This window comes from Purpureocillium lilacinum (genome assembly GCF_023168085.1).
Source record: "Purpureocillium lilacinum CBS 284.36 DNA, scaffold_6, whole genome shotgun sequence".
In the NCBI taxonomy this organism is placed as follows: domain Eukaryota; kingdom Fungi; phylum Ascomycota; class Sordariomycetes; order Hypocreales; family Ophiocordycipitaceae; genus Purpureocillium; species Purpureocillium lilacinum.
In genome coordinates this window covers 1192401-1219482 of record NW_027072116.1, presented here as the reverse complement: position 1 = coordinate 1219482, position 27082 = coordinate 1192401, and the positions used below count along the sequence as shown (strand labels likewise).

General features: G+C 58.8%; 7 protein-coding genes and 1 non-coding gene across 8 annotated transcripts; 4 read left to right on the top strand and 4 right to left on the bottom strand.

Moving 5' to 3' along the window:
* Positions 1-1117: 1117 nt before the first annotated feature.
* Positions 1118-4826, bottom strand: PLICBS_008280 (glycerophosphocholine phosphodiesterase; the record flags this gene model as incomplete). Its single annotated transcript, XM_018324217.2, has 4 exons — positions 1118-1276; positions 1332-4537; positions 4618-4736; positions 4810-4826. The coding sequence occupies 4 exons, from the start codon at positions 4824-4826 to the stop codon at positions 1118-1120; spliced, it is 3501 nt and encodes a 1166-aa protein (XP_018177396.2).
* A 1662-nt stretch (positions 4827-6488) lies between these two features.
* Positions 6489-8668, bottom strand: PLICBS_008279 (uncharacterized protein; the record flags this gene model as incomplete). The annotated part of the gene is made up of 2 exons (XM_018324219.2): positions 6489-8604; positions 8661-8668. The coding sequence occupies 2 exons, from the start codon at positions 8666-8668 to the stop codon at positions 6489-6491; spliced, it is 2124 nt and encodes a 707-aa protein (XP_018177398.2).
* Positions 8669-8960: 292 nt separating this feature from the next.
* Positions 8961-9708, top strand: PLICBS_008278 (uncharacterized protein; the record flags this gene model as incomplete). Its single annotated transcript, XM_018324220.2, has 5 exons — positions 8961-8995; positions 9059-9173; positions 9229-9294; positions 9345-9467; positions 9565-9708. The coding sequence occupies 5 exons, from the start codon at positions 8961-8963 to the stop codon at positions 9706-9708; spliced, it is 483 nt and encodes a 160-aa protein (XP_018177399.2).
* A 286-nt stretch (positions 9709-9994) lies between these two features.
* On the top strand, positions 9995-10585 carry PLICBS_008277 (uncharacterized protein; the record flags this gene model as incomplete). Its single annotated transcript, XM_018324221.2, has 1 exon — positions 9995-10585. The coding sequence occupies one exon, from the start codon at positions 9995-9997 to the stop codon at positions 10583-10585; it is 591 nt and encodes a 196-aa protein (XP_018177400.2).
* A 405-nt stretch (positions 10586-10990) lies between these two features.
* On the top strand, positions 10991-12524 carry PLICBS_008276 (nucleolar zinc-finger protein; the record flags this gene model as incomplete). The annotated part of the gene is made up of 2 exons (XM_018324222.2): positions 10991-11170; positions 11241-12524. The coding sequence occupies 2 exons, from the start codon at positions 10991-10993 to the stop codon at positions 12522-12524; spliced, it is 1464 nt and encodes a 487-aa protein (XP_018177401.2).
* Positions 12525-13310: 786 nt separating this feature from the next.
* PLICBS_008275 (uncharacterized protein) lies at positions 13311-17221 on the bottom strand (the record flags this gene model as incomplete). Its single annotated transcript, XM_018324223.2, has 2 exons — positions 13311-15273; positions 16806-17221. 2 exons carry the CDS (start codon positions 17219-17221, stop codon positions 13311-13313), a joined length of 2379 nt encoding a protein of 792 aa, XP_018177402.2.
* Positions 17222-24993: 7772 nt separating this feature from the next.
* PLICBS_008274 (tRNA-splicing endonuclease subunit sen54) lies at positions 24994-26478 on the bottom strand (the record flags this gene model as incomplete). The annotated part of the gene is made up of 1 exon (XM_018324224.2): positions 24994-26478. The coding sequence occupies one exon, from the start codon at positions 26476-26478 to the stop codon at positions 24994-24996; it is 1485 nt and encodes a 494-aa protein (XP_018177403.2).
* Positions 26479-26921: 443 nt separating this feature from the next.
* On the top strand, positions 26922-27042 carry PLICBS_008273. The gene has a single exon. It is a non-coding gene; the product is annotated as a tRNA-Leu (tRNA).
* Positions 27043-27082: the final 40 nt, after the last annotated feature.

The window sequence follows — 27082 nt, the reverse complement described above, 5'->3', positions numbered from 1 at the left end:
CCCAGCCCGCATCCGAGCCGCATCGCAATCGCCATCACATCGCGCGCCGGGTCCTCATCTCGCCTCTGGCCCTCGTGGAGCATCGCCGTTCTCGCTGCGAATCGATCCTCCCCCGTGGGCGCAGCCAAGCCCGCATCATCACCATCGTGCGACCTCGCCAGCCGCCCGCCCGTCCAAGGGCCCGGCACGATCCTACGTAGCTACATGCTTCGTACTCACGTCGTAACTTGGTCCCGTGGATGTTGTCCCTTGGCCAAAAGTCTGGCTCAACCTGTCCCCGGCCCGGAGCCGCCGGGCGGGCGAACCGAACACAGCCCCCCTGGTCCCTGACATGCCGAGAAACGAGCCCTGGTGCGCGGACGAATACCCCTCTATCCGTACTCGTAGACGAACGAACGACGATGCGTGCCGCCCACAAGGTGGTGCTGGACGGCCCGGATGCAGGAGGCGTTTTGACAGACGGGGGGCTTGCCGCATCCAAACTCTCGTCGACTTTGGGTCGCGGACCGCCGGCTGCGCGAACCCGCATGTGCCTGAGCCTGCGCCTATACCCAACACACATAGGCCAAGGTAGCAGCGTCTCGGCACTTCGTACATACGTACCTGATCCGAGGCATTGTTGGTACGGGCTGGGTAGCATCGCGTACTGAGCGCTGCCGGCCTCGACACACTCTCCTGGGCCCATGCTTGCTGCGTACGCATTGCATCAGGTGACAGGCAGGCCTGCCTGGTATCCGACGCCCATCAGCTATGTAACGACAAGTGAGCCAGCAAGCACGCGATAGCAAGGCACCAAAAGGGGGACCAAAAGGGGGGCGAGTCATTGTGCGTGACCCGACGAGCAGGAACAGTCCTGTCTCGCGGTCCGCAACCGCTGAATTTCTTGCGGCCGTCCGTTCCAAGATACATGTGTCCGCCAATCGTAGCTAGAATATCATATGGTCGTCAACACGAATTCCTCAGGCAGGTTGAGCCGTCTGATGAATTCGGCTGCTGCATAGACCTCTACCATGAACTCGTTCCTCTTCACACGTGCCATTGTATGCTGTATTAGGCCCAAGGGAAAGACGTTTCCTTGAAGGCTTCTCGCTCCGTAAATGCAAGCAAATATGCAGAATCACTGCCCCTCCTCTAATGTTTTGAGCTCCTTTTCTGACTCGGGAGTAGTTGCCGCTCGTGTTTGCTCTCCGCTGGCCGACTCTGCAGTCGTCAGGCCCTTGCGAATTGCCAGAACGCTGTCGACGATGACGGCGTCGATGCCCTCCTTGACTTGTCGCTGCAAAATGTTAGCTTCGAAATCCAACTGGTGTACGGGCAGCACGAAAACCTACCTGTACCATGGCTGGGTCGTTGTTGAGTACGCCATAGCTGACGCACACCAACCCCAACTCCTTGACCACTTTGACCAAGCGTGGACTGTTGATGAGTGGCTCTGCCGCCGACACAATTCCCAGCAAGTTCCACCGGCTGGCGAACCGAATTGCCTCCTGCAGTGAAGAAGCTCGGATGTCGCCGACCGGGCTGCACCCGGCGTCCGTGAGGAAGAGAATCGGTATCGAAGGCTGCTTAAAGCTGAGGCACAGGCAAATGTCTGGGTTGAAGGAGCTGAGGATGATGTGTCGTTCTCCGGCCAGGTCGTAGACCTTGGACAGCACCGTGTCGCAGAACGAGTTGAGCTCGACTGCGTACGTGTCCATCTCGTGCTCCTCGCTCTCGTGCAGCATGGGGTACTTCATCTCAATGTTGAAGCCAATCTCCTCGGGCAGCTTGCGGAACAGATCCTCCAGAGTCGCAAACGGAGCCTGGATGAAGTTGCCGCGCGAGTTGGCCTTGTAGCCCTTCTCCTTGAAGTCGCGAGTGTGCTTCATGCGCTCCTCCATCTCCGCGTGCCCGGTCCCGGCGTAGCCCATGGACAGCGACCGCTTAGGCGTGAAGCTGTGGCTTCGCGGCCGGGGTGAGCCGCCTCGTCCATTCGCAACCTTGGGTCCGTTTTGGTGGATTCTATCCCTCCCCTTATCGGGATTGATGTGCAGGAACTGCTCCAGGGTGAGCGTGTGGACGGGGGCGTCGATACCCGTCTCGCTGACGAGGAAGTCGTGGTAGATGACAGGCACGTGGTCCTTGGTAAGTTGCACGTCGAATTCGACGTACTGGGCACCTAGGTTGGCTGCTGCGATGAAGGACGGCAGCGTATTCTCGCCGAGCTGCAGGGACTTGTTGGAGGTAAGGTTCTTGCCCAGTCCTCTGTGGCCGATGAGCATCGTCGACGACATCTTCTTCCAGTACGTCTGCCGCGACGTAATTTCCATGTTGGGATGGTGGAAGGGTGTAATGACGACGTAATTGAAGTTGACGGTGCCGATGACGTCGAGGTTGCCCGACATGATGGGCACACAGACGTCGCCCTGGAGATTCATCCGTTGGGTGCCCAAGGTCGGCTTGATAGATGACAGTAGCGCCACGGCGCGACCGATCTTGTTCTTCCCGCTTCCTCCAGAGTACGTCGGGACGATGTCAAAGAGTAGTTTAACGTTGGTGGCATCCTGCGTCGTGAAGACGACAGGCTCCGTCGCGATGCTCTCGTGGACCGGCAGGTCTACCACGGTCGCCTCGCCAACAGCCCCATTGGCGCTGATGACAACGGAAAGCGCCGTGTCGAGCTGCGTGTTATGTGCCTCATTGAGAGGAACACGGTCCAGGTGGACGGCATCCGTCGTCTTGCGAATGTCCATCGACCCGAGACTGACAAGCACCAGGCTTTCGTTTGTCAAATAGCGGTGACCGAAACTCTTGACAGGCTCAGCCGGCCGAGGCCCGCTGTTAGCGTTTGCTCCGTTAGAACGTCGCTCGTCGATGGAAGAGTTCTCGGGCGAGTTGCCGGACGGCTGCATCCCGGCAGCAACACGCGAAGCGGCTTCCTCCTCGTCCGTATGCGCGGCAAGCAGTCGCGCAATATCCATGTGGCCACGGAGTGCCGCATGCTCCTTTGCAGTCCAGCCGGAAGCGTCCGGACGAGACACATCGGCGCCACTATCGATCAGGAGCTGCACGACAGTGATGGAACCGTCGACGGCAGCAACATGCAGAGGTGTCCATGAGTACGAGTTCTCGGCAATCTCGAGATCGGCCTTTTGAGATTCGCTCCCGTTGACAATGATCCGAGCGCAGCCCACATGATTGAACCGGGCAGCGACGTGCAGCGCCGTCTCGCCCGTCTTGTCGGTCCAGTTGATGTCGACGCCTGCCTTGACAAGCATCTCGACAATGGGCTCGTAGTTCGATTTTGTGGCCAACGCCAGCACCGCGCCAGATTTGGGCACCGTCTTCCGGAGCTGTACCTTGGCTTCGCTGCTTCCTTGCCAGTTCTCGCCCTGGAGCAGAGCCTGCGTGGTCAAGGGATGTCCCCCGATGACGCTGAGATGCAGGGGCGCAAAGCCCTCGCTGTCTTGCCACTCGGGTGCGTCAATGCCGTCTTTGGAATCAAACTGGTTCCAATCTTGCATCTTCTTCATGATGATCTGGCAGATGATGACGAACCCGAATTGGGCAGCATAGTGCAGAGGCAGGCGACCGAACGAATCCCGGCTCTTGAGCGCGATCCTCTGATCAGGGCTGAGCTGGTCCAACAGGAAGATCAGCAGCTGCACCGCCTCATCGTCCTTGCTCAAGAGATTAGACTCTTTGGTGTTGATGGCCTTGACGGGGACGGTAGACGAAACCGCCGGCTGCAAGTGCTTGTTGGTGAAGTGAGACCCGACGGGCACGGGATATGCGCTAACGCTATCGTCGTCCTGAGGCGAGGACTTGGTCCTTCCAATGTGAATGACGAGGCGGTGAATGCAGTTGCGGCCATTGATGTCGTCCGGCTCGTCGAGGCTCTTCAGCTGCGACAAAAGATGCGTAATGCACTTCCGCGAACGGGCCGAGATGGAGCGTTGAAGCAAGTTGAGCAGCAGGCTTTGCCTCTGCAGCTCTGACCCAATCGTTGACTCAGCAAGACCAGCCTTCAGCGCCTCGACTTCATCGCTGCGGACTGCCTGATCAAGCACGTCAAGCTGAGCCTGGGGGAGATTCAGCATAGCCTTTGCGGAGGCTCGTCCCAGGGACCGAGTGGAACGATCCGACCTGGAGTCGTCCGTGTTCTGGGAGTCACCAAGGACGGACAGCCAGCGGTTGATGTCATTCAGCAGCCTCGAGATGTTGCCGTCCTTTGCAAACGGCTTGGGGTCGACTTTGGTGGAGATGTAGCTGTGCTGGGACGAGATGCCGGGGACTTTCTTGTCTAGCTTCTTGGTGATCTTGACGAAGCCTCTGCGGTTAATCTCGCCGAACCATTGGAGGTTCCTGAACTGTGCTCGGAGCTCGAGCAGAGCTCCCATGACTTCCTCCACCTCATCCTGGTCGAGAGTAGCTACAACATCAGGGACGCTGCCGTAGCGGTTGTGAAGAAGGTTGAGGCGACGGCACGCCTCAGCATACTTTTTGTTGTAAAAAGAGTCGACATCCTCGAGATTGCGGTCGAGGGCAAAGAACAGTTCTGCAGGGTTGAGTTAGGGGATCAGGGTCCAGCCCCTAGGGGATGTTGACGAGATGCGGTCAACAGGGGGTTCCGCCCACCTGCTGGGTCCACTGCCTCTCCATTACGAGCCTTCTCAGCAGCGGCCTTGACGAGCTTCTTGAGGCCTTTGTAGTTGATGTAAGAAGAAGCCCACTCGGGGACCTGGTTGCGCGGGAGACTTTGGGGGAACGCGTGTCAACAATGTCACCTATTCGCGACGAAAACGGTTCTCGGGCAAGAGAGAAACTCACTTCCGTCCAAACTTCATGGTGCAGGTGCACTGGCCCTGGGGTGTTTGTGGGGGCCAAACGATAAGAGATTGAGTCGTGGGGCGACAGCAACCAAGAGCGCGCTGAGGCGAGACGAGGTGCCTCTACGCCGCCGACGAACCGGTAAGGGAAAGCAAAGGGAAAGGGGATGAGCCGGCACCGATCAAAACAACGGAGGAGCGACGATGATAAAGGGCGGTAGGGCGGCGAGGTCGCGTGATCCGTTTTTGTGTGTCCGAGTTCCCCAGGTTGATTGCCGTCCAGACCGGGCTGTCGTCCGTCGGTACGGTAGCCGCGCCTAGCGACCAGTGTCCAGGCAGGTAGCTTTACCGAGCGAGAGAGCCCTAGTCGGCGCCAATGAAAGTATCGTGAGACCGTGCCAGAGCCACAGTGGCAGCAGCGCAGACGGTCGCAAGGGGGGGCTCGGCGGGCGGCGGGTTTGCCTCTTCGTTGTTGGGTGCTTTTGCGACGCGGTGCGCCTGCGCGGAGCTCAGGGCAACGAGGATGGACACATTGTCGGCAAATGTATCCGCGCGCGAAGCGTCCACTTTTTTCTCCTCCTCGTGACGATGACGGATCCGAAGAGATTTTCGGGGTGAGAGGCAGAGCTGATGAGTGCTGGCGACGAAACCGAGAGAAAGCCGCCGTGTCAGAATCCATGTGGGGAAGGCCGAGTCATCTCGCGAGAGCCGGGGTGGAGGTTGAGTCGGGGCTGGGGCGTGCGCCTAATAATAATCGCAGGCCACTGGGCGGGCACTCTTTGCAGGCGGACACAGTCTGCGCCAGCTCGACGCACGTGCTGTAGCGTATTGTAGCGCATGGCTAAGGCGCTGTAATGCGCTGTAATGACGGCTGCTCTGGGTGCGCTCGCTGAGCTTGTTCAGAACCTTGACGCTCTTACAGTTGGCGGTAGCCAGAACCGTTGGTTCTACCCGCGTCGTCTGCGGCACAGTGCCACCATCCATTTCAGGACAGCTTGGCCGCCCGCTGTCCGGTCCCGTCGGGCTACAGAGTCCGAACACTCGATCAAGTTATCAATCAATCAATCAAGCTTTGAGCTTCCCAGCTTTCCTTGTATGCAAAATGCGTCGCCAAAAGCCAGCGCCTGGCGCACAGTGCATCCCCCCCCGCGTGGCATGTTTCCCCCGTCCTCCATCGTGCCCTTCCCCCTCAGACGAACAATGATGGCGCATTCCTTTCGAACCGTGCCGCTGGTGCCTCCGTCCGCGCCGGCGACTCTGGGCCGGCCATTGGCGACCGTGGACCAGCACCGCTCCGTGACTGGCCCAGACGCCGCGCGCCGCGCGTGCCATCGAGACCGGGCGCCCTCGGCTGCAGTGGCCGTCAAAGCAAATTTACGAGTTAAAGATAAAACGTGAGTGATAATCGTCTGCTGCACGTCTCATTTGCCAATGGCTGGCCGCCTGCCTGTTTGTTTGCCTGCTATTGGCAGCAAGGCAACCTCGCGTGCTGCGCTCGCTGCAACCTCACAGCGTGGCTCGGATGTCGTGCACATGCCCCTTGTGTGATTTGCTCCTTGTCAAGGTCATAGATAAACAGGAAAAAATCGCTCGTCGTTCAGTAGTGCCTCTAGAGACATCTTTATACAGTAATGTCGTACTGCACAGTACAGTACATGATATTGTAAACAGTCGGAAAGCTCATGCTCCCACGGCCCACTGGCGCCCATCCGAGTAATAGACTTCGCGCCGGCTCACGGCTGGCCACGCAAGGAGATTCTTCGGTCTGGGTGTCATAGCAAGCCCGTCCGTAGCCTGCCGCCCCCTGTAAGCGACAGCTTCCATCTTCCTCCCGGGTGCATTGCCTCGGACGCCTACACGGCGCGTAGTAGTCGCTGCATTGCCGACGACGACCTCATCTTTCCTGTCTCCATCCTCAAGGCTCAGCTGCTCAAATCTGAGACATTCATCAAGCGCGTCGATCCTTCGAGGGCCGGACAAGCTCCCACTGGCCAGCACTCCGGCCAGATCTTGAGCCAGTTGTTCTGACCGCCGAACAGCCGCAGATCCGATGTGTAAGGCCATGGCGGCACGGAACTCGGGCCCTACTTCTGGGTAAAGAAGCTTGCTCTCGATAGATGCCGTCGTCTTCCTGACGAAGACATATTCTTTCCATAGGCTTTCGGTCTGAAGCAGTCGACTCGCCGAGCGGGCGATGAGCGCGTTGTCCTCGGCGGACTGGTTGTCGGCGATACCACCAGGGCGCGTTGGCGACTCTAGGCAAGACTCCTCCAGCGTCTCGAGGAACCGGCTGAGCTTCGATCCTGACAAATTCAAGTTGGTGAGGAGGTCTTTCGACCATGTCGAACCCGCACCATGCAGGCCACATAGATCCAACAAGGTGTAGATCCTCCTGATCAGATACGAGTTCGTCGTCTCATCGTCGGTCAGAAGAAGCGCCTTCCACTGTTGGTTTGCATGGCTGAATCCGCGTATCAGCCGGACTGCCGCTCTCCAATCCAGGGCCACAATGAGCTCGTCCAGTATTTGCTTGACAACGGACGTGCTCACTGCGACACCGGACCTCATGCATGTGACGAAGAAGGTGGCGGCCTGGTCAAAGAGCCTGAACCGCAGTAGACCGGTAATGACTTCTTCGACAAGAGGACGACTCAAGGGAACATGTTCCCAAACCCAGTCTCCTGTCCGGGTTCGAAGTCTCGTGTCGGCCGCCCACTTGCGCAGAATAGGGCTGTTCTCAACGTCCCCAACGTGTCGTCTCCCAATCTTCGCGCCCGTCTTGGAGTCGGCGCCTGTGAGGCACGCGAGTGCGCGCAGAAATTTGCCATGGTTGTTTGTGGCCTTGTAGTGGTTTAAGATGGCGACAAAGGTGGATGGTGTCGGTCGCAGTAGCCGCTCATGGAAGAAGGAGTTGACCAAGGCGTCGGCGAACGCATGGTACCCTGCCTTGTCGAATGCCACGATCAGGGTGTTGTATGTGTGCATGTCTGGCGGGTGGGCCGACACAAGGAGGTTGTAGCACACCCGACCGATTCTCTCCTTCACTCCAAGCTTCGGATCGTCCATCAAGGACCTCAGTCGTCGGTTGAGCAAGGAGGTATTCTTCTTTGCTCGCCCCGGGTCGATTGACCGGAAGGTGAAGTTGGCGCGGCCCGTTTCCGCCAAATCCCGTGCTTCATCGAACGAAGGGCTCGGCGATGTTCCCTTGTCGATGATTTCTGCTCGGCGAAGGAGCTGCTGCACGAGATGCTCGATGCTCGAGGATTCGTTGAACAGATGTAGATTGTTTCGCGGTTCACGCGACAGAATGGCCTTGTCGGATTCTTCTGCGATGATGGCCCGCTCCAAGCGCTCGTACTCTGTTCGCCGGGATGCTCGCATGGAGGCTTCCGTCGGACAACCGTAGTATTCGCTCTGGAGGCTGGACACCAATTCGGACGCGCTGATTGTGGCTGGCTTGTCGATCTCCTTCATGTACGGCCGGTTGCTGTAGATGCTCTTGAGGCTGCGCCATAGTGCGTCCATCTGCTCAATCGTGAGGTCGGTCGGCCGGAACTCGCGCTTTGGAGCTTCCGAAGCTCCGCGGTCTCGCAGGTCCGACAGTTCCTGTCGCGCCTCATCCAATTGTCGATCCAGCTCCCTTCGGCGATCTTCTTTCCTGACTGCATCGACGACAGCGGCGGTCGCAAACATGGAGCTGTAGCACGCGGTAAAGATTTCGGCAAAGGTCGGCTTGCGACGCCGGGCGGCGGCCGCGGTTCGTCTCCCGGCGGCGCCGACGGCGGTGCTGCAGGTCCTGCATCCGCAGCGGTGAGCCTGGCCTGCGGCCCTAGACCACAGAGACTGCATCACCGCGGCATCTGCAGAGACTGGCGTGGAGGCGACGGTTGTTGGGAATCAATTGGGATGGGCAATGTGGTCGTCGGCATGAGGCCATTCGGTCGGTAATCATGATCAGGCGAGCTCGAGAAAATCCAAGGGCAATTCCGGACCCGATGCGGCTGGTCACGTGATAGCCCAAGCTCCCCTCCCCCACCAAGCAGACAGCTTGTGACACAGGCGATGACGACCGCCTGGTGCTTAATGAGACTTCAACGGAACCGGTCCTCGAGGTCGCTCTAGCAATCTGCTGAGACGTCTTTGCGCTGCAAAATGTTCACGCTCGAGTTGAAAGCCGAGCTCACGGGGTGAGCATCTGAAGCCCATTCCCCCACTACGGCGACAATTGAAGCTGAGCTCACGCATCCCAGGGTGACAAACCTGCGACCCGACGACAGCCAGGACAACCCATTCTGGTACATGTTCAAGGTCCAATGTACCTCGTGCAGAGAGACGCACAACAACTATGTGGGAGTGAACCGTTTTGTAGGTCGAAGCCACCCTTGCTTGAACCCGGATGGCTGCTCACCCTCCCACCTAGGAGACAAACGAAATGAGCGGCAGCCGCGGCGAGGCCAATTTTGTATGGAAATGCAAAAACTGCAAGGTCAGACTTTCTAGCTCCCCTCCGGTGATCAGAACGCTCACACCTTGCAGCGGGAATCGTCGGCTTCCATCAAGGCTGCCCCAAAGCCGTATGAGCAGGCAGAGCCTGCCAAGGCCCAGCGGCTCATTGAGTTTGACTGCCGCGGACTGGAGTTTGTGGAATTCAAGCCAGAGGTATGCGAAAGCCACCAAAACCTATCCCTAGCTGTTGCGAAGTCCATGGCTACGGGACCGTGATCCATTTCAGAGCAAATGCTAACAAGCGTCACAGGGGGACTGGCTGGCCGAGGGCCTCGAGTCGGGCACCAAGTTCACGGGCATCGAGCTGGTCGACGGCGAATGGTTCGACTACGATGAAAAGGCCGGGGAGGAGGTCAGCATCAAGGACATCACGTGGGAGATTCGCCGAGCCTAGACAATATAATTGCGCTGAGATGAGAAGTGTCCTCGTGACCGTCAGACTCGCCGGTGAATGTTGTGTTGGTGGCGACGGATGAGCGTGTCGAAGCAACAGCACCAAAGGGTTCACACTCACGGTATGCGACCAGCACTAGCCCCACTCCCGGCACTTCGCTAGCCGCACGCCCAGCCCGAGTCAGGCCGCAGACCGCCGTGGGCCTTGCAGTAGCAATCCCATATTTGCATCCATCGCCAAAACTCGCACCCACTCGGAGCGCGCATCACGGCACGCGCGGTCCGCGATGGCATCCTCGGGGCATCAGCAGCAGCTTGCGAGGGATCTCGACTTCCTCACCGATGCGGCGCACCTGTTGCGGGAGACGGCGCCAGACGCGTCGGCGCACTTCATGAGGCATCGAGCAGACCTCATGTTCCACAACAATCTGGACCAGCATGAGCTCCAACGACAGCACGTCTGCTCTGCCTGCGGACACATCATGATTCCTGGGCTCGGGGAGACGACGCTGAGGCTGCAGAGGCTCAAATCCCGCCAGCAGGACTGGAAGAAGCGGTCGACTGGCGCGGCCCGGTCGCGGGCGGAAGAGCCCGCGGCGGCGCAGGGACCATCCAAGGAATTGACATGTGGACGCTGCCATCGCGTCACGAGGGTTACTCTGGGACAACAGCCAGCAGCCGTGCGCGGCCGAGTCGCAAAGGCATCGGCAGCGAAAAGGACGGAGCAGCCGCCAGTTACAGCAGCGTCCGTGAAGGCCACGGCCAATGCCAGCAGCAAGAAGCGAGCCAAGAATCGAAAAGGCGGCCTGCAGGCTCTTCTCGCTGGCCAGCAGAAGCCGGCGCCGTCTCTGTCGTTGGCCGACTTTATGAAGAAGTGAGGTGCCGACCCGGGTCTGTCCTCACAGCTCGACAACCGACAGAAAATCATTTACTACTACTACTTCGACATGCACACCGAGCGAACCTCTGCTGCGGCACAGTCGATGGCACCAGAAGGAGCTCGCGCCACACTGACATCAGGCGTCGGGCTGTCTGTCTGCACACGGAATTGAGCCTGCCTACGGGCAGCGTCGCGAACTTTCTAGCGCACTTCCCCAGACGGACAGGCGGTGGCCGCCCAATGACATAACTTGCCAACGCTGCACTGTTGCCCCTCCAAAAAATTCAGAGCCCCTCCATCCGCATCACCTCCACCAAAAAGAACCCTCCCCGCCAGCGCCGCCCGTTTCTTGACGACGCAACCACCATCCGAGATACCCAGAGCACGCAAAACGAACCCGAAAATGTCTTCCGATCAGCCAAAAGAGGTGGTCAACACCCAGAACCCCGAGCAGTTCTTCGAGTCCATCGGCAGCAAGGTCGAGAACCTCGCGCCAGCGACCAACGGCGAGCCGACCGCCGAGGATGACGAGCGCAAGCCCGTCGAGGAGATTGAGTCTCTGTGCATGAACTGCGGAGAGAATGTACGTCTTGATGAAGCCTATTGAAAAGGTTATGTGCCGTTTGCTGTAGCAATATGCTAACACAGACTAGGGCGTCACCCGGCTGCTCCTCACCGCGATCCCGTACTTCCGCGAAGTCGTCATCATGTCTTTCTCCTGCGAACACTGCAATACCCAAAACAACGAGATCCAGGCCGCTGGAACTGTTCAACCGCGCGGCACGCACTACGAGCTGCGGTTGACTGACCTCGCCGACTTCAGCCGGCAGGTCGTCAAGTCCGACACCGCCGTCGTCAAGTTCATCGAGCTGGACCTCGAGATCCCGGCGGGCCGCGGCCAGCTTACAAATGTCGAGGGCCTGCTGACGACTGTCATGGACGACCTGGAGCTGGGGCAGGAGGCGCGCAAGGAGCAGATGCCCGAGGTGTACCCCAAGGTGGCCGAGATCATCGCCAAGGGCCGCGCCATGCTCGCTGGCGAGGCGTTCCCGTTCCGCGTGTACGTCGACGACCCGGCTGGCAATTCCTTCATCGCGCCGGACCTCAAGGACGGAGTGGGCAAGTGGGAGAAGCGCGAGTTTGTGCGTACGCCGGAGCAGAACGCCGCTCTCGGCCTCGCCGACAGCGCTGGCGCAGCCGGCCTGTCCAACCCGGGCCTCACCGCCGACGGCGAGATCATCCCCAACGAGGTCTACAGCTTCCCCGCGTCGTGCCCCGGCTGCATGCACCCCTGCACCACGCACATGAAGATGGTGGACATCCCCCACTTCAAGCAGGTCGTGCTCATGTCCACCGTCTGCGACGACTGCGGCTACCGCTCCAACGACGTCAAGACGGGCGGCGAGATCCCCGAGCTCGGCGAGAAGATCACCCTGACGGTCGAGGACTCGACGGACTTGGCGCGCGACATCCTCAAGAGCGAGACCTGCGGCCTCGAGTGCCCGGAGCTCAAGCTCCAGGTCAACCCCGGCACCCTTGGTGGCCGCTTCACCACCGTCGAGGGTCTCCTCACCCAGGTCCGCGACGACCTGCGCAGCCAAATCTTCGAAGCCAACGGCGCCCCGGGCCAGCAGCCCAATGCCGGTGGCGGCGACTCCCTCAGCGCCGACGAAAAGGCCCAGTGGGACGACTTCTTCGGCGGCCTCGACGACGCCATCGCCGGCCGTCGGCCCTTCACCGTCATCCTTACCGACCCCTTTGCCAGCAGTTTCGTGCAGCCCAACACGGACGACCCCAACGCCGACCCCAAGATCAAGAAGGAGACGTACGAGCGCACTGAGGAAGAGGAGGAGGAGCTGGGCCTCAGGGACATGAAGACGGAGGGGTACGAGGACCCTGCCAAGGCGGAGGCGGATGCTGAAGTGCCGGCACAATGATGTGGAGAAGTCGTAGACACTGGCGTTGAGAGAGGGGGAGAGTATGCATGCATATACACACATATACATGAGGGCCATGTCGGGCGTTTTGTGGACGGGTATATTTGACGGGTCATGATGTCGAAGCGGATAGAGAAAAGAATGAATAAAGATTAAGCGCGAATCGTTTCAGTCAAACTGTTTCTACACTCACTGAAATGCGTAACTGGGCACATCTCGTTTACAAAAAACACTTTTAACTGTCACCTAGGATCGTAGAGCGAGTCCATACAGACAGGTTCAAATTAAAACTCAAACACGAAAAACTACCGGGTATAAGTACCGTGGTCCGTCTCCCGTAACTCCATTCTCCATGTCATCGCGCCAGCAAGCCCAAGGCGTTCTCGCCCGTCCGTTTCCATGGGGTTTCCCTTTCCGCATAACATTTCTCGAAACCAACGGCACCCACACGGTTACCGTCGCGTAAAAATTATCCCGTCAGAGCAAACAACCATGCCCACAAAGAAGGGTGAGTCGAGGACCAAAAAAATCCAGCAAGCCGGTGGCAGAACCCTCCCCGTATCTCCACCGTGTGCTCGAGCGGTAAGATGATATTAAAAGACCCGAAAACCCAGACGCAAAAAGGCGGCGCGAGCATTTGTTCCAGTCTAGTTTCGCAAAGAAATCCCTCCCGTCTGTACCGTACCGTCGCAATAGCATTGAAACATGATCGAGGCTGACGAGACAAGGAAATGCCGAATCCATCTCGGCAGCTTCGCAATACCGCACGGGGTGCGACTGCGACAATTAAAAGAATGACGGCTTGGTGAGGACACGATATTCGACGTAGTCCTCGCCGTCAATGTTGATGATGGTGCCCTGCGAAACGAGCTTGCCGACAAACGGACCGGTGGGTTTGCGCTCGTACTTAACACCGTCGTAGAACTTGGCCTCCTCTGCGCCGGCCTTGACGCGCAGTGTCTCCTGGCGCTCCCACAGATCATTGAGCCGCTGCACATCGTCAGACTCGTGAAACAGGACGCGGCCATTGGTCATCGGCACTGGTGTCGCAGCAGCGGCGGCAGCAGCGGCGGCAGCCGTGGTGGCATCTGCAGCCGCTGCGGCTGCCGCGGCACGCTCTCGGTTCGTCGCGTGACGGTCGGCGCGAACCTGGGCGGCCTCTGCTCTCGCGAGCTCACGGCGCGCCATGGCGTTGGTTCGCTCGAGGGCGACCGCGTTGCCGCCGGCCTGGGCTCGCTGCTGAGTCGATCGGAGATCATTCTCGTTGAGGGAGTGGCGGAGGTTGCGACCGTCGGGCCGGGGTTCGATCCTGCGAGACTGACGCAGCTCATGACCGCCATAGCCAGACTTGGATGTCGCCTCGCTCTCTGTGGCCGCGGACGCAACGGTGCTGAAGCTCGGCGCGTTGCTGGGAAGTTTGAGGCCGCTTCCGGCACGGGCCTGTGCCTCAACGACCGCCTTGGTCTCGTTTTCAGCTCTCTGGTCCGGTGTTTCGGCCTTGCCCAACAGCTGATCTAGCTGATACTGTCGGACGCGGCAGTATTCCTTGATCTCAGCGCGTTGGAGACCCTTGAGATGGTCGTCGAACTCGACTTCGTCGTACTGGATCCAAAGAGCCCCTGCACCCTGCGGGAAGTTGCCTTCAACGGGGCGACCGTCTCGGGCTTCTCGCACCACCTTGACCCTGAACATGTCGTTCTGGCCGAGAATTCCGTAGACGGCGTGTCGATCTCTGGGATCAGGCTCGCTGGACGGCTTCCAGTATCCGAGAAGGATGCGCGTCGGCCGGGTTCCGGGTAAAGGGTCAACTGAGAATCGAGTCTGGTGCGAGGCCATAGACTGAGGCGGAGTCAGAGCTTTGGCCGAGTCCGGGGGAGGCGTGGCAGTGTCCACCGAGTTCGTGTTAATGGCGGCAAAGCCGGTGCTCGTTTTGCGGCGCTTGGACTCGGGGCGATCCGATCCGCGGTCGGGCATTTCCAGACCATAGGCAATCTGGGGAGCCACCACGGGATTCTCGTACGCAGGATTCGCCTTGGCGCGGGCGATGGCCGCTTGAACGAGCTCTTCGTCCGACATGTTCATTGCCTCGCTCTGCTGCATTTCTGCAACCAAACGCACATACTCCTTGACCTGGGGGTGATCCAGTCCGATGAGGTGCTCAGCGAAGGCGATGCGCTCGAACGTGACCCAGCTGCCACCGGGTCCAGGAGGCAGGCGAAAGTCGTCAATGGGGATCCCGGCCGTGGTGTGAGGCTGGACCCGCGTGCGGAGGCGATCACGTATGTCGATGAAGCCAACAACAGCATGTCGACGCTCAGGCTCAGGTACCGGGGAGTCTCTCCAGCAGCCAAGCAGGGCAGCCTTGACCGAGGTCTCTCTCGCCCTGGGCTTCCTGACGTCCTTGACAGCGGGCGGAGCAGCAGGTGGTGCAGCGGGGGCTGTCTGCGAGTTTTCCATCTTGGTTTCACTCAGGTCAGGGTACAGAGAAGTGCGCTTCCGTTTCGGGTAATGAGGAACTGCAGCTTCGTCTTGAGCGTCTTGCATTACAGCATCCTCGTTGGCCGGCTGAGGTGCGGGAGCGTCGGGCTTGTGCTCCTTATCACCACGGGCCTCGACAACTATTTCGTCTTCGGGCTCAGCAACAGGCGCCGCGGTGGGTGGTGAATGAAGGTTGCTGTCGGGTTCGCTGAGCTCGCTCTCTGCCTCTCCGTCTTCGGCCACGCCGTTGCTCTTGTGACCGTTGAGCTGCCTAATGGGTATGTAAGTTGCTGTAGACGGCAACAAGGTTGGTTCATCGGCTGAGCCGAAGCGAGGACACTCGTCGTCGGTTTTCATCTTCTGGAGTTGGACTAACACAAGACAGTCGGGCTGTCGTATGGGTCTCGGTAGCAGGTGAAGAATGAACGGGCCACCAGTCTATTGCCGCCGGGCCGCTGGCAACAAATAGGCAGAATGCGGTTGCGGGAAGGGGTAGCGGCAAGAGGCAGAAACGACAGCAATGGCGAGCAGACTGCTTGCTCCCATCCAGGCTGAAGTCGGTGTAACGCGTAGGGGTATGACAGGCTCGAAACGCAGGCCACGACGGGGGTGAAGACGAGAACCCAACGAATAGATGTGCGGCCCAAGTGGCACCAGTACAAAGACAAGGCGTTTGCAAAGTCGAAGGGAGTCGCCTCGGCGGGAAGGATTCAGAAGCGACGCCCGAGAGCAAGCGCCGGGGTCAAGCGTCTGTTTGAGGTTTGCCGGCACCCGAGCGAGTTGATTTGAGGCAGGAAAGAGTTGAAGGGGGGCTAGACCCGCAGGCCGATGATGACGAAAGCCGTTGGGATCGGATCGTGAGGGAAAACTCCAAACGAAGGACAGAACGGCTAGCGAGGCCTTACTCACTCTGCCCTCGTTGGTGACACTCTTGGTTGGTTGCGAGGCAACTCTGGTGTGCGGCCAGGGCAGTCGGGGCGGCGCAACCAACTCGATGTCTGACAAGACGGATCCGGGCAGAAGAGGCGCAACCAAGGGAGCGGCAGAAGACGGGCAGATTGCTGAATTGTGCACCTTGGCGCGAACGAAAGTGCTTCGCAAGCATGCGAGTTGCCAACGAGTTGGCCCAGTTGACGTGGTGAAGGGAAGAGAAGGAGAGAGAAGGCAAGGCGAGGTGAGGTGAGAAGGGCAGCGAGCAATGAATCAGGGACTGAACAGACGAATCGAGCTATTACCGCCTCGGCTGAACCCGCGCTCCCTGGACCGTGCGCGCACTTGCACTCCAGCGAGCCAGCGAGCGAGCTGCCTTGGCTTGGCTTGGGCACCCGAGTTACCGCACTACAGGTACCCGAGCATCCAGTGCGAGGCCGCGGCAATGCTCAGGTGCAAGGCGAAGCCTGATGCCGCAACAGTGAGCCTACCTGGGGATTGCAGGTCGAGGTGCCGCTCGATGGCGCCTGAGGTGGTGCGCTTGCTTTTTGCGACGAGTGGCGGCTACGAGAGGGAAGGAGCAGTGTAGTGCAGTTCCAGGCAAGGCAGGAGCGTCCATCCCGCTTCAGGTTGAGGTCCTGCCAGATGGATTTGCAGCCTCGAATCGGCACGAGAGCGAGTTGCGCAATTTTCAGCCTGTGAAACTACCCAGCACTTGCTTCGGTAGGAACTGGCGCTTGTGAACCGACTCCAATGTCGGCCTGCATCCCACAGAGGATCCAGAGGCTTCCAATGCTTGGGTGGTCGACGAGACGAAAGAACCACGACGAAAATGAAGCGCAGCGCGGCAGTGAAAGGGAAGCTGAAACTTACACAGAGTCTGTCGCAGTGCCATTTGGCCGCTGCTGTCGCGGCGATGGCTCCTCCTCGCCCTCGTTCTGCTCCCGTTCTGGTGACTGAACAAAAGGCTTGCTGGTGCTCCGCTCATATGAACGGGCCTCTCGCCCCTCTCGGGACTCTTGATGAAGCCGCGGCTCGGCCGGCGGCGTAGGGGCCTGTGGGCGGTCCTGTTGCGGCGATGCTTCCCGACGCTTTTGTTGTTGCTCAGCTGCCGCCTTGGCCGCGGCGACCTCTCGCTCAGCCAGGGCCGCCGCCTGCGTCGCGGCGTCCGGCTCCGCGGCAGCTCCTGCCGATGGCGCGGGCGACGCGGTGCGGTGATTAGTAGACGGCTTCGCGTTGTCGTCGGCCGTCGCAGACACGCTGCGCTTCTCGGCAGCGGGTTCCTCCATGGCGGCGGCGTTGCCGATTGAGCGGGAATGCAGACGACAAAAGGACGACGTTGAAACGCAAACAGACCGGGCAGTTGTTGACGAGTGGAAAGAGCCGGCCGGCTGTGTAATCGGAGCTGCGAGCTATGGCGCAGTAGCCGATGAGCCGTGCCCTTTGACGAACTCGAAGAGGAAAGAGTAAGATGGGGTGATGTGGAGATGCAAGATATTAGGCGACGTCAGGCCTGATTGGAACGCAGCGGACAGACAAGACAAATGCTGACAAGGCCAAGAAGCGGCGAGGTGGCGAAGGGGAAATTATCCAGGCAGACTCTCGTAATGGAGGAGAGTTGCGTGCGCTGGCGTGATGATGGGTGTGTGTGTGTGCGTGCGTGTGCGTGTCTGCGCGAGTGCGTGCGAGAGAGAGAGTGTGTGTGGACGGTCGCAGCGCAGCGGACAATTGCACTCTGGCAATCGATCGGAAAAGCGGCAACGCGAGGAGCGAAACTGGAGAACGGGTTTCCCCCAACGCGCGTTGAAGGTGGCAGAGGAGCAATTACAGCACAGCACGGCACTGTATTAGCCGGGGGCCGAGTTACCAAAACAGAAAGGGGGGCCCGCGAATGCCGCGCAATAGTCGCAGGTAGATAAGGCAAGGTAGTAGTCGCGGAAGGGACACAGGGAGCGTGTGCGAAAGAAGAGAAGGAAGAAAGTCTCTGTCCTCCTCGAGCGGGAGAGAGAGAGTCTGGGTGTGTGTGGGAGAGAGAGACGAAGAGAAACAAGAAACAGAGTTACGGGAAAGAGAGATTGGCAGTGGGCAATTTTGCTCAGGCGGCGCACGAACGCACGCACATGTGCCAGCCAGAGGGCGAGGACTGGTTGACTTGACTGACTTTTGATGGATGGGTGGACGGGGGGTGGGAGGTCCAGTCTGGTGGGCGCGGCGGCGGCGCCAGGGGCGGCGGGAATGACGGGTTAGAGACAGGTTTTACAAGGACGAGCGCAGGGACGAATGATTTGCGAAGGGGGACGATGGGATGGGTACGAAGTAGATGGGCTGAGATCAAATGGGGATTCGGGATTGGGATGGGCTGCTGGGGCTGGGGACTCGACTGACTGGGCTGGGCTCGGCTGGCTGGGTTGGCTTGCTTGCTTGCCGCAAGGGAAGAAAGGCCAACGTCAAGGGAGCAGCTGACGATGATGCAGCAGCAGCAGCAGCAGCAGCAGCAGCAGCAGCCGTTGATTTGGATGATTGACCGGATGAGCGATCGATCACCTCACCGCGCCTCACCGCAGCGCAACGCAACGCGGCCTCCGGCAAAGTTGCAGTGCTACCTCTTTCGCCAACGTACCTACTTCCTGCAACCTTGCCAGATTTCCCAGCAAGCCAAGGTACCCGAAACGATGTACCCACGGTGCGGTCCAGCAAGTTAGTTTCAGCAGCAGGTACTTGGCAAACACGAGTAGGTGAAATGACCCAAATCAACGACCGACCCTCCCTCACATCCCTCCATCCATCCATCAATCATCCTGCAACGACTTTCTCTCTTTCGCAGTTTGAATCACCTTTGCAGTGACTAGTTCCGCGCACTACGTTGACCTGCCAGTTTCGGGGGGAACCTTTTTGGGGAGCAGGCAAGGAACGTACATCTGTCCAACGTTGATCACGATACATGCGCATCGTCAAGAAGCGAGCAAGTACCGGCTCTTCTTTTTTTTTTAGGCCCGAACCAGAGCCCAGAGGCCCCAAAAGGCAGATTCCGTCCCGGCCGCGAGGCTCAATCGCCATTGGCTGGCACGCAATACTAAAGCCTGGGCCACCTGAGCGTGGAACGCCCAGAACGGAAAACCTGACTCTTTTTTGATTATGACCATATGATTACAGGGCAGTGCTGCTTTACAGGCAGGTACCTCGCCTGCGTTACACAAGGTATGTTGGGGGTGAGGGAGGATGCGGATGCCAGCATTGAGAGAACCTGAAGAGCATGATACGAGTATGAACCGGGATGGCCCCCCGTCCGTCTCCTTGTCCCGGCGGCGCCCTCGTCCTCGACGCTTTCATGTTTGGGGCTGCGCATGCATGCGCTGTACTGACTGACTGTACTGGCTGTGCTGTATGTATCATATCGTCTCGACGCAAAATGCTACCCCGACCTCTGATTCATCGCCCGCCCCCTCGGTCCATTCATGGATCGATCAATGGCACGCCAAGGCCCCAACAACCAACTCGCCCGCGCCCAAGGCCATTTGATTGCTTGATCGATGCCACCAGGCAGACAGACACACCCCCCGTCACGACCCAACAGGTAAGCACATTCCCTGCCGGTTCCGAGCCACCACCACCTCTCTCTCTCCATGTCGTTTCATGTCGCACTTGGTTTCAAGCACTGCGCTGAATTGCACCGCACATCACACGGTGCTTTGCTTGCCTTGCTTTGAGAATAATCAAAGCGACGAGGGTGAACATGAAAAAAAAAAAAAAAAAAAAAAAAAAAGGGACGAATCAGTTCGCGTCCGACCCATATGGCCGCACCGCGAATGACATGGAGGCGGTGGTGCCACCAGACAGTAAACAACAAGGACACACGGCAAGGGCAGCCTGCATCCATGGGCCAATGTCAACGCCTCCATGCTACGTCGTGCCTACAACGTCACCTGCCTGCTTGCTCGTCGCCTGCTTGCCCGGGCCCGGGTCGAGTTTGAGAGTTCCGTGTCGCCACTGTGCATGACAACACATGCACCACAAACACATGATGCCGCAGAGCCCATAACAACCAAGGGATCAGCAACGCGGCGGGTGGGTCAATCTCTCAAGTCTCGAAACGGCCTTTTTTGGCCTCTTCCTCACGTTTTGCTCGTGTCCGTTTGAGATGGGCATGGAAGCCCGCGCGCGTGATGGCGACGGTATGCTCCACATGCACACTGCCTTGCCCTAGGCTATCGCCCAGTCTTGACTGGAACTGCTTGCCTGCCCACCGGAGACGCCAGCTTATTAGGCTAACAACTATTGATGGGCACACACGCGTTAATGCCAAGCCATTGCGAATCACTCGAACCATGGGAACATGGCGACACTCGGAGAGATAAAAGATGAAAAGAGCCATCGGAAACCACCCAAGTACGCATATACATACTGTGTTGTACGCACGCAAAGTACCTGAGAGAGTCAGAGTTGGAGAGTCTCGCCTCGGTCCCAATCCCGGTTGAGCGGTGTGCGGGTGCCGGAACGATAACAGGCCATCACGGTGCAACTCGTCCAGTCTCTGCCCCCTCTCAGCCGGCCAGTGGCACGACAAGCAACAAAGGGCGCAGCGAATTGCATACCTTGCGAGGGCGCGCCGGATGCGGTGCTGCTGTTGCTTACGATAATACTCGGCGTCTGTTGAAAGCGACCACCCACCCTTTTTCCCTGTCCCAGCAAATTGTCTCCCCTCCCCCCTCCCTTGAGTTTCCAGGGCTGTTGCTCTCGTACTTCGTATGCCATGTGTTGTGCGCCCTCCCCCCATGTCGGGACCGACTCGGTTTCTGTGTCTCCTGGTCAGATGCTCCTCTCTTGTCGTGTCTGTCAGTGAAACCACCTCTTTCTCGTCGTTGTTCCGCAAACCGTCCTGCTGTCCGACACGCCCACCGCCGCGCCGGAACCCGCTGCCGTCGGTCAGCGAAGTTGCGTGTGGAGGTGGGTGGCTGGCAGGCAAGGGCAAAAGCTTCCAATAGTTGATGGCAAGGCGGCACTGGTGGGGGATGGCGGCGGCCTAGACTTGCGCAATCTCGCCGGCAATCGCGTAGAAGCTCAGATACCGCACGGAACTGTACAGGTGTATGTACATGCAGCGCAGTTTGCACTGTAGAGTACTTGCAAACATGCAGGCAGATATGACGATTACAGTCTGGTTGCTTGCTACGAGCAAAGTTGCTTGCTGAGAATACATCTACTAATACTGAATGGAATGGGCGCCACGCCGCCGCCAAACTTTATCGCGCACGTACTCGGCGCAGGGATCCGCAACTAACCAGCCGACCTGTCCGGCAACAGACAGGGATGCCACGGCCGGGCCTCAACTGGCGACAACTGGGTACGCCGCGGGAAGGCCTTGTCCACCCAAACAAGGACGGTCAATTGGGGAGAGATACTTGGTAATGCAGTCGCATCAGAGAAGGGGAACTAAATGGGCGGCGCCATGTTCAGGTGCCCAGCGCAGGTCAATGCTGAATCGGCACCAAGCCGCTGGACTCGCCGGCGACCTGGGAAAGCAAGCAAGCACATCATCAGACATGAATGTTTCAGTCCCCACCGTCGACAACACAGACGCAGCAGGCCCGGGCGCCGCACCAAAAAGGAACTGCCGGACAGGAAAATGGGAAATGCGCAGTTCAGCCAGTCCCGTCAAGTCAGTCCATCATCAACGGGCGACCCCCTTGCCGAAAGATGCATGCGTGAGCCTTCCTCACGAGGGTCTCTGCCGATAAATTTGGCTTTGAACCTGCCTTTTAGTCCATGTCGCATTGAAGGTGACCCGTGTTTTGGCCCTCGCCTTCGCCGTCACCGACCGGAACCAGAGTCTATCGAGATCAAGTGAGCGAGTCGGATCGCGCGACGCGACAGAGCCGGCGCGCATGTGTGTCTCTTAATTGTGGCGGCCCCCTTAGCCAGATGGTGCCTTGTGAATGGTTGACGCCGCGGGCATGGCTCCATGATGGGCGGCGCGAGACCATTCATTCATTTGATTCAATCATTCATGCCCGCACCGGCTTTCCTGTATTGTGCGCGAGTACATGGGCTGCACCGGCCGGTTGCAGGTTTTTTGGCTTATCGACGACGTCAACACCCTGCGCCCACCGCCTTTAACGTTGCTTCCCGCCGCCTCTAGTATATGCAGCAGCGCATGGCGTTACTTGCCTGCATAGCAGAGGCTGGGCAAGCAAGCAAGAAAGCAGGGCACAAGCAGACAAGAGAGACAGTTTGGGCAGTGCACATGCGAGTGCCGGGACGTTGCGAAACGCGGCCAGCGTAGAAACGAAATCAGGTATACTTCGTACGACAAGGACAATACTTTTGTGCGTTTGCGGTGTGGCAGAGCAGGGGGGCCGGGGAGGTGGTGGAAAGGGAACATGAAGAAAAGGCGCTCTGTGCATGGTTGATTGCGTTATGAGGTGATTTGTTGATTAGTCCCCTGGCTCGGTTGTGTCTGGGCGAAACTCATTCTCGTGCCATTTTGCATCATTTGATTCTCCGTGAGTAGCACCCGCCGAGGGTGTTTGAGGACAGCGCACGGCGGACAGCGGCGCAGTTTAGGTTGACCCTCGCCTTGATTGCCGTTGGCACCGGAATGAAACACGGTTTTCTATGGTCTTTGTTCGCTTCCCGGTACTATACGAGGGCTGGAAAATGATGGCCCCGAACAGAGGGGTTCAATCAATGATAGAGGCCAGGCAACATAATACTTCGTACTGATGGCTGGAAGGCTGGCTGGCTGACGACTGTCAATACCTTTGCCTCGGGGGACCTGCGATATTCTTGATGATCTGCATCCGCCAACGCGAAAAGAAGAACCCAAAAAAAGAGCTCAAAAGTACTTTCGCACAGCTGGCAACTCGTCCCGGGGTCTGACAACCTGGAACACGCCCACCCCCTAACGCCGCCTGCCAGCAACCACACCCACCCACCACCGCCGCAGATTAATATAACCAAACCAACGGCAAGGCCGTCCCATGCCCCTGTTTTGGCAATGCCCTGTCCTCTCTGTCGATTTGCTTCCGGGGGGATGCGGCAAACGAGCAGGCACACCCTCGCCCATATGCTTCGTTTGCCCATCGAATCTCCTCAGCTTTTGCCGAATTATTGTCGGAAACTATTGTAGTTTAATTGCTGCTGTTTGCTTTGCGCGGCTCACAATCAAAGCAATAGTCCCTCCGATGCGAGCGCGCGTGCATACGGGCAAGGTAAAATACATGCGGATCGGCACGCTCAGCTACGTAATTGAAACCGTTTGCTCTTCAGCTATGGGCGCAGTGACACGGGGCATGACTAGTTACGTTAGTTACAGTAGTACTGTACGTAGGGGAGTAGGTTGGGTAGTAATAGGGTAGACTCGGTTGCGACGACAGTCGTCGGATCAACTCAAAGCGCTGCCCTTTTTCGAGACGGATCTGCCGCGTGCCCGCGCGGCCGCTTGGGCTGCCCGAAACGTCCAAGCTCCTGGATCCCGAGGCGCGAGGGCAAGGAACGTCGTCGCATCGGCGGGCACGAGGCATAAAAGCAGAAGACGTTCCGAGAGGAGGCGGCGGCGGCGGCCGGCCTCGTGCTCGCTTCTCGCCATCGACTGGGTTGTGCCGAGCCTCGGCGGGTAAACTGTACAGTACCGTTTACATGATTCATCAGGCTTCGTTGCTCAGCTGTGGCCGGCAACAAATGTCACTCACTCGAGGTCTCACACACAGACTCGAGCGACTCATTTAGTTGAACGTTATCAATGATGCCTGGCGTTTTGCTGCCCGGTAATTTGTACAACACAAACGAGGAGCAGGAGAGCGCCCGCATGTGAGTGTCTGGTGCTTGTGAGAGAAAGAGAAGAGGATACAAAGAGGCGCAGCGAGCGCATAACGCCAGATAGACAAGAGGCCGGTACAAGTCATATGCACGCCCGCATGGTCGCCGGCGTCAACTGCGTCTGCATTACTTCGTAGGGTATGACAGGGTCGAGAATCCGGGCCCGGATCACGCCTCCCGCTTGTGCCACTGGTCAGGCAACACAAGTGCCCGTCGTGCGAGCCCACCCCTCCAACGGCCTTTTCTGGTTCCCACAGTAATCAAAGCCCTTGGAATCAAACGGCGGGAGGGAGAGTAGAGAAAGTGAGAGGGAAGGGGGGAAAAACTTGCTCGGCCCGGGGGGCGTTGGGATGCTTACGCCGGGGGTGAGTCGGCAGCCCGAGGAACTGCACGCATGGGTTTCCGGCGTGGCGGCGTCAGCAAACATCGACAACGGCAACAACATCAACAATAGGACTTGGAAATTAATTTCCTGCACTGTCCTTCCTAGGCAATAAGCTTACGTATGTTTACCTCTCAACACGGGCGAGGAAGTTGGCATTGGGCGAATGAGCCTACAGCCGTGTTGTACTATGTCAGGTCACTCTGTCTCTCCGCGCTTCTCCCCCGGTATGGCCCGGAGTCCAAGCCTCGAAGCTGATTGCGAAGAAAAGTAAAAGGCTGAGAAGCAGCTCACATTAACGCGAATATCACAAGCCCGCCTGCAGGACGGCGAATCAATGGCAGGACGCGTGGCGAACGGCGTGACAGGGCGCCCGGGCCCGGCATGGCACATGTGAGATGTGAGCACATGCTGCGCGAGTCGGACCATTCAGTGGCCTGGTGCCTCTGGCTTTCTGCATGAGACTCGCATTTCATTGGCACTCTTTTTCCTGCTGGCCAGATGAGTGCAGGGCTGTACCGTACTGTAGATACTACGTACTCCGTACTCTGCCAAGTATGGGTGAATGGACGTGTGAAGTACTGTAAATGTGTTATGATATTGTACAGCAGTGCGGCAGCCCTTCATGTTTGCTCACATCCTGCTCGCCGTCGGATTTATGAGAGCAGCATAGCTGAGTCGTAGTACAAGGAATCGCCTGAGCCTGCACGTTCAGAAACGCCACAACTGGCCGGGCGCTTTTGATATCCAACTTGCCCTTGTCGTCCATCATCTCAGCTTCAACGGCCTCTTGCATGGCACGAGCAAGGCCCTCGTGAGTCGTCAACACAAAGCCCCCATCACCAGCATCGACAAGGGGTCTCATCAGCCGCCACCACGGCCGCCTCTCCCCCTCCCCCTTCCCCTCCCCCGTCCTCGGCCTCTGCCGCCGCCTCCACCCCGTCCGCTCTTCTTGCCGCCCCTGCCGCCCGCGCCGTCGAACCGCTCAAACAGCCTCTCCTCCCCAAACGCCGCCTCGCCGAACCTCATGAAGTTGACCAGTCCGCAGTCCACCACTGCCACCAGCACGTTACGGTACCCGTGCTTGAGCCGCTGGTACAGCCGGCCCGGCGTGCGCATCGCCTCCGGCGGCGGGCTCCACGGCGTGGACCCCAGCAGCGCGTCAATCTCCTCAAGCGTCGGCACCCCGGACTCGGCCGTGTCGGCGACGGCGATGCGGAAGTCGGGCGGCGGCGGGTTCTTCTTGGAGAAGGGCGCGCCGCCGGGCTTCCACACGTGGTAGTGTACCCGGAACGGTTCCTTCGGCTCGCTGTGGTCTGATGCCGGTCGTCGCGGTGTGGGCTTGTGCCGTAGGAGGAGCGCGAGGCGCTGGTAGATGGGACCGTAGGAGCGATACAAGCCTGGGGAGACGAGCGGGCCCATGGGATCCCGCTTGGGTCTTCGCTCGAAGCTCGGCACAAACGAGAAGAGCCACTGCCAAAGACTCTGCCGCGGCGGAGAGTCCTGCACTTCTTTCGCGTCCTCAGCCGTGGATGCCCCATCCGGTGGCGCCCGTAGAATGTGAAAGCCCGCGCGCTTGAGATGTGTGTACACCTGGTATTTCGCCAGCGTCGTCTTCCCCCTGTCGCCCTCGTAGCCGATAAGCAGCGAGTATGCCGCCTCCACGCTCAGCGGCAGCCCGACGTCGTAGTTATCATGTCCATAGCCCGGTGATGGCATCTCACCCGCGGGAAGCAGCTCCGGTAGCGACATTTCCGGCCACCACAGGTCCACGGTGCCGCGCTCGACGAGATAGAGCGCCTCTTCAGGAAGCAGCCACAGACGCCCGACACCAGGCTGGTCTTTGCTTCCGGGGACGGTGCGGCCAATATCCTTCATCCAGCTGCCCTTCTCGTGCTCCATGACGACGACGCGGTCCAACAACCAGGCGTCGGGCTGCGTCTGGCTCTGCTCCCGGCCGGCGACTTCGTTCCTCGCAGGCGGCGGCGATGGTGTCGAGACAGTGGCATCAACGGTCCACCAGTCAGGAAAGTACCATGCCCGTATCCACGCATCTGAACGGTGCGTGCGCGTGTAGCCGAGCACCTCCTCCATGGCGCGTCGACTGGCCTCGAGGGCGCCATCCTGGGCACGTGTGCCGTGCGACTCAAAGTCCTTCTCGCCCTTGCGGATCGTCTTGCTGGACACGCCCCTCTTCTCGAACATGGCTGCGAAGAGCTTGTAGTCGGGCAGTCCGTCGTCCTCCATGCCATCTTCGTCCTCGGCGTTACGCGCGGCACCCCCTGCGGTGGGCTGGGCGGCGGGCGCCCCCGCGGCCTGCAGCGGGTTGTCGTCGTCGTCGAACGGCATGCTGCCAATCCCTTAGAGGGGAAACGGAGACGCCGAGCGAGAAACCGTGTGCCGAAATGGCCTGTCGCTTCAATAGTCTCCCGTAATGTGAGCCAAGAACAAGGTGGCCTGAGTGACTGAGAATGAGGTTCAGATGTTCTCAAATGGCCTTGACGTGAGCTGACGAAGAGTCAGCAATGCAACGTGGCCACTGAAACAGCTGTAACGCTCTTACCTTCTAAAGAAAACTTCTCACAGAATTATCCAAGAATTTCAATCGAGCATGAATCGCCCAACGCCGTGCCCACCCTCGATCAAATCTATGTTGTGAAAGGTTGAAGTTGAAGAGGCCATCTGCTTTTCAGTGAGGCGGTGGGTCCACCAAGAACCCGAAGGCATGGTGCGGCTGGTGTCCCGCCACACCTATATAGGACTTAAATTCGACGAATTGCCACTCACACTATGGGAGTCTGGCCGAGTGGTTAAGGCGTTGTGTTTAGGAAGTCGTCATCCACCGTGTTGACACGCTTAATTCTTGAACCGCAATGGGCATCGCCCGCGTAGGTTCGATCCCTACGGCTCCCACGCGATTTTATTTTTTGCGTGTTGGTGGTGCTTTTGCATA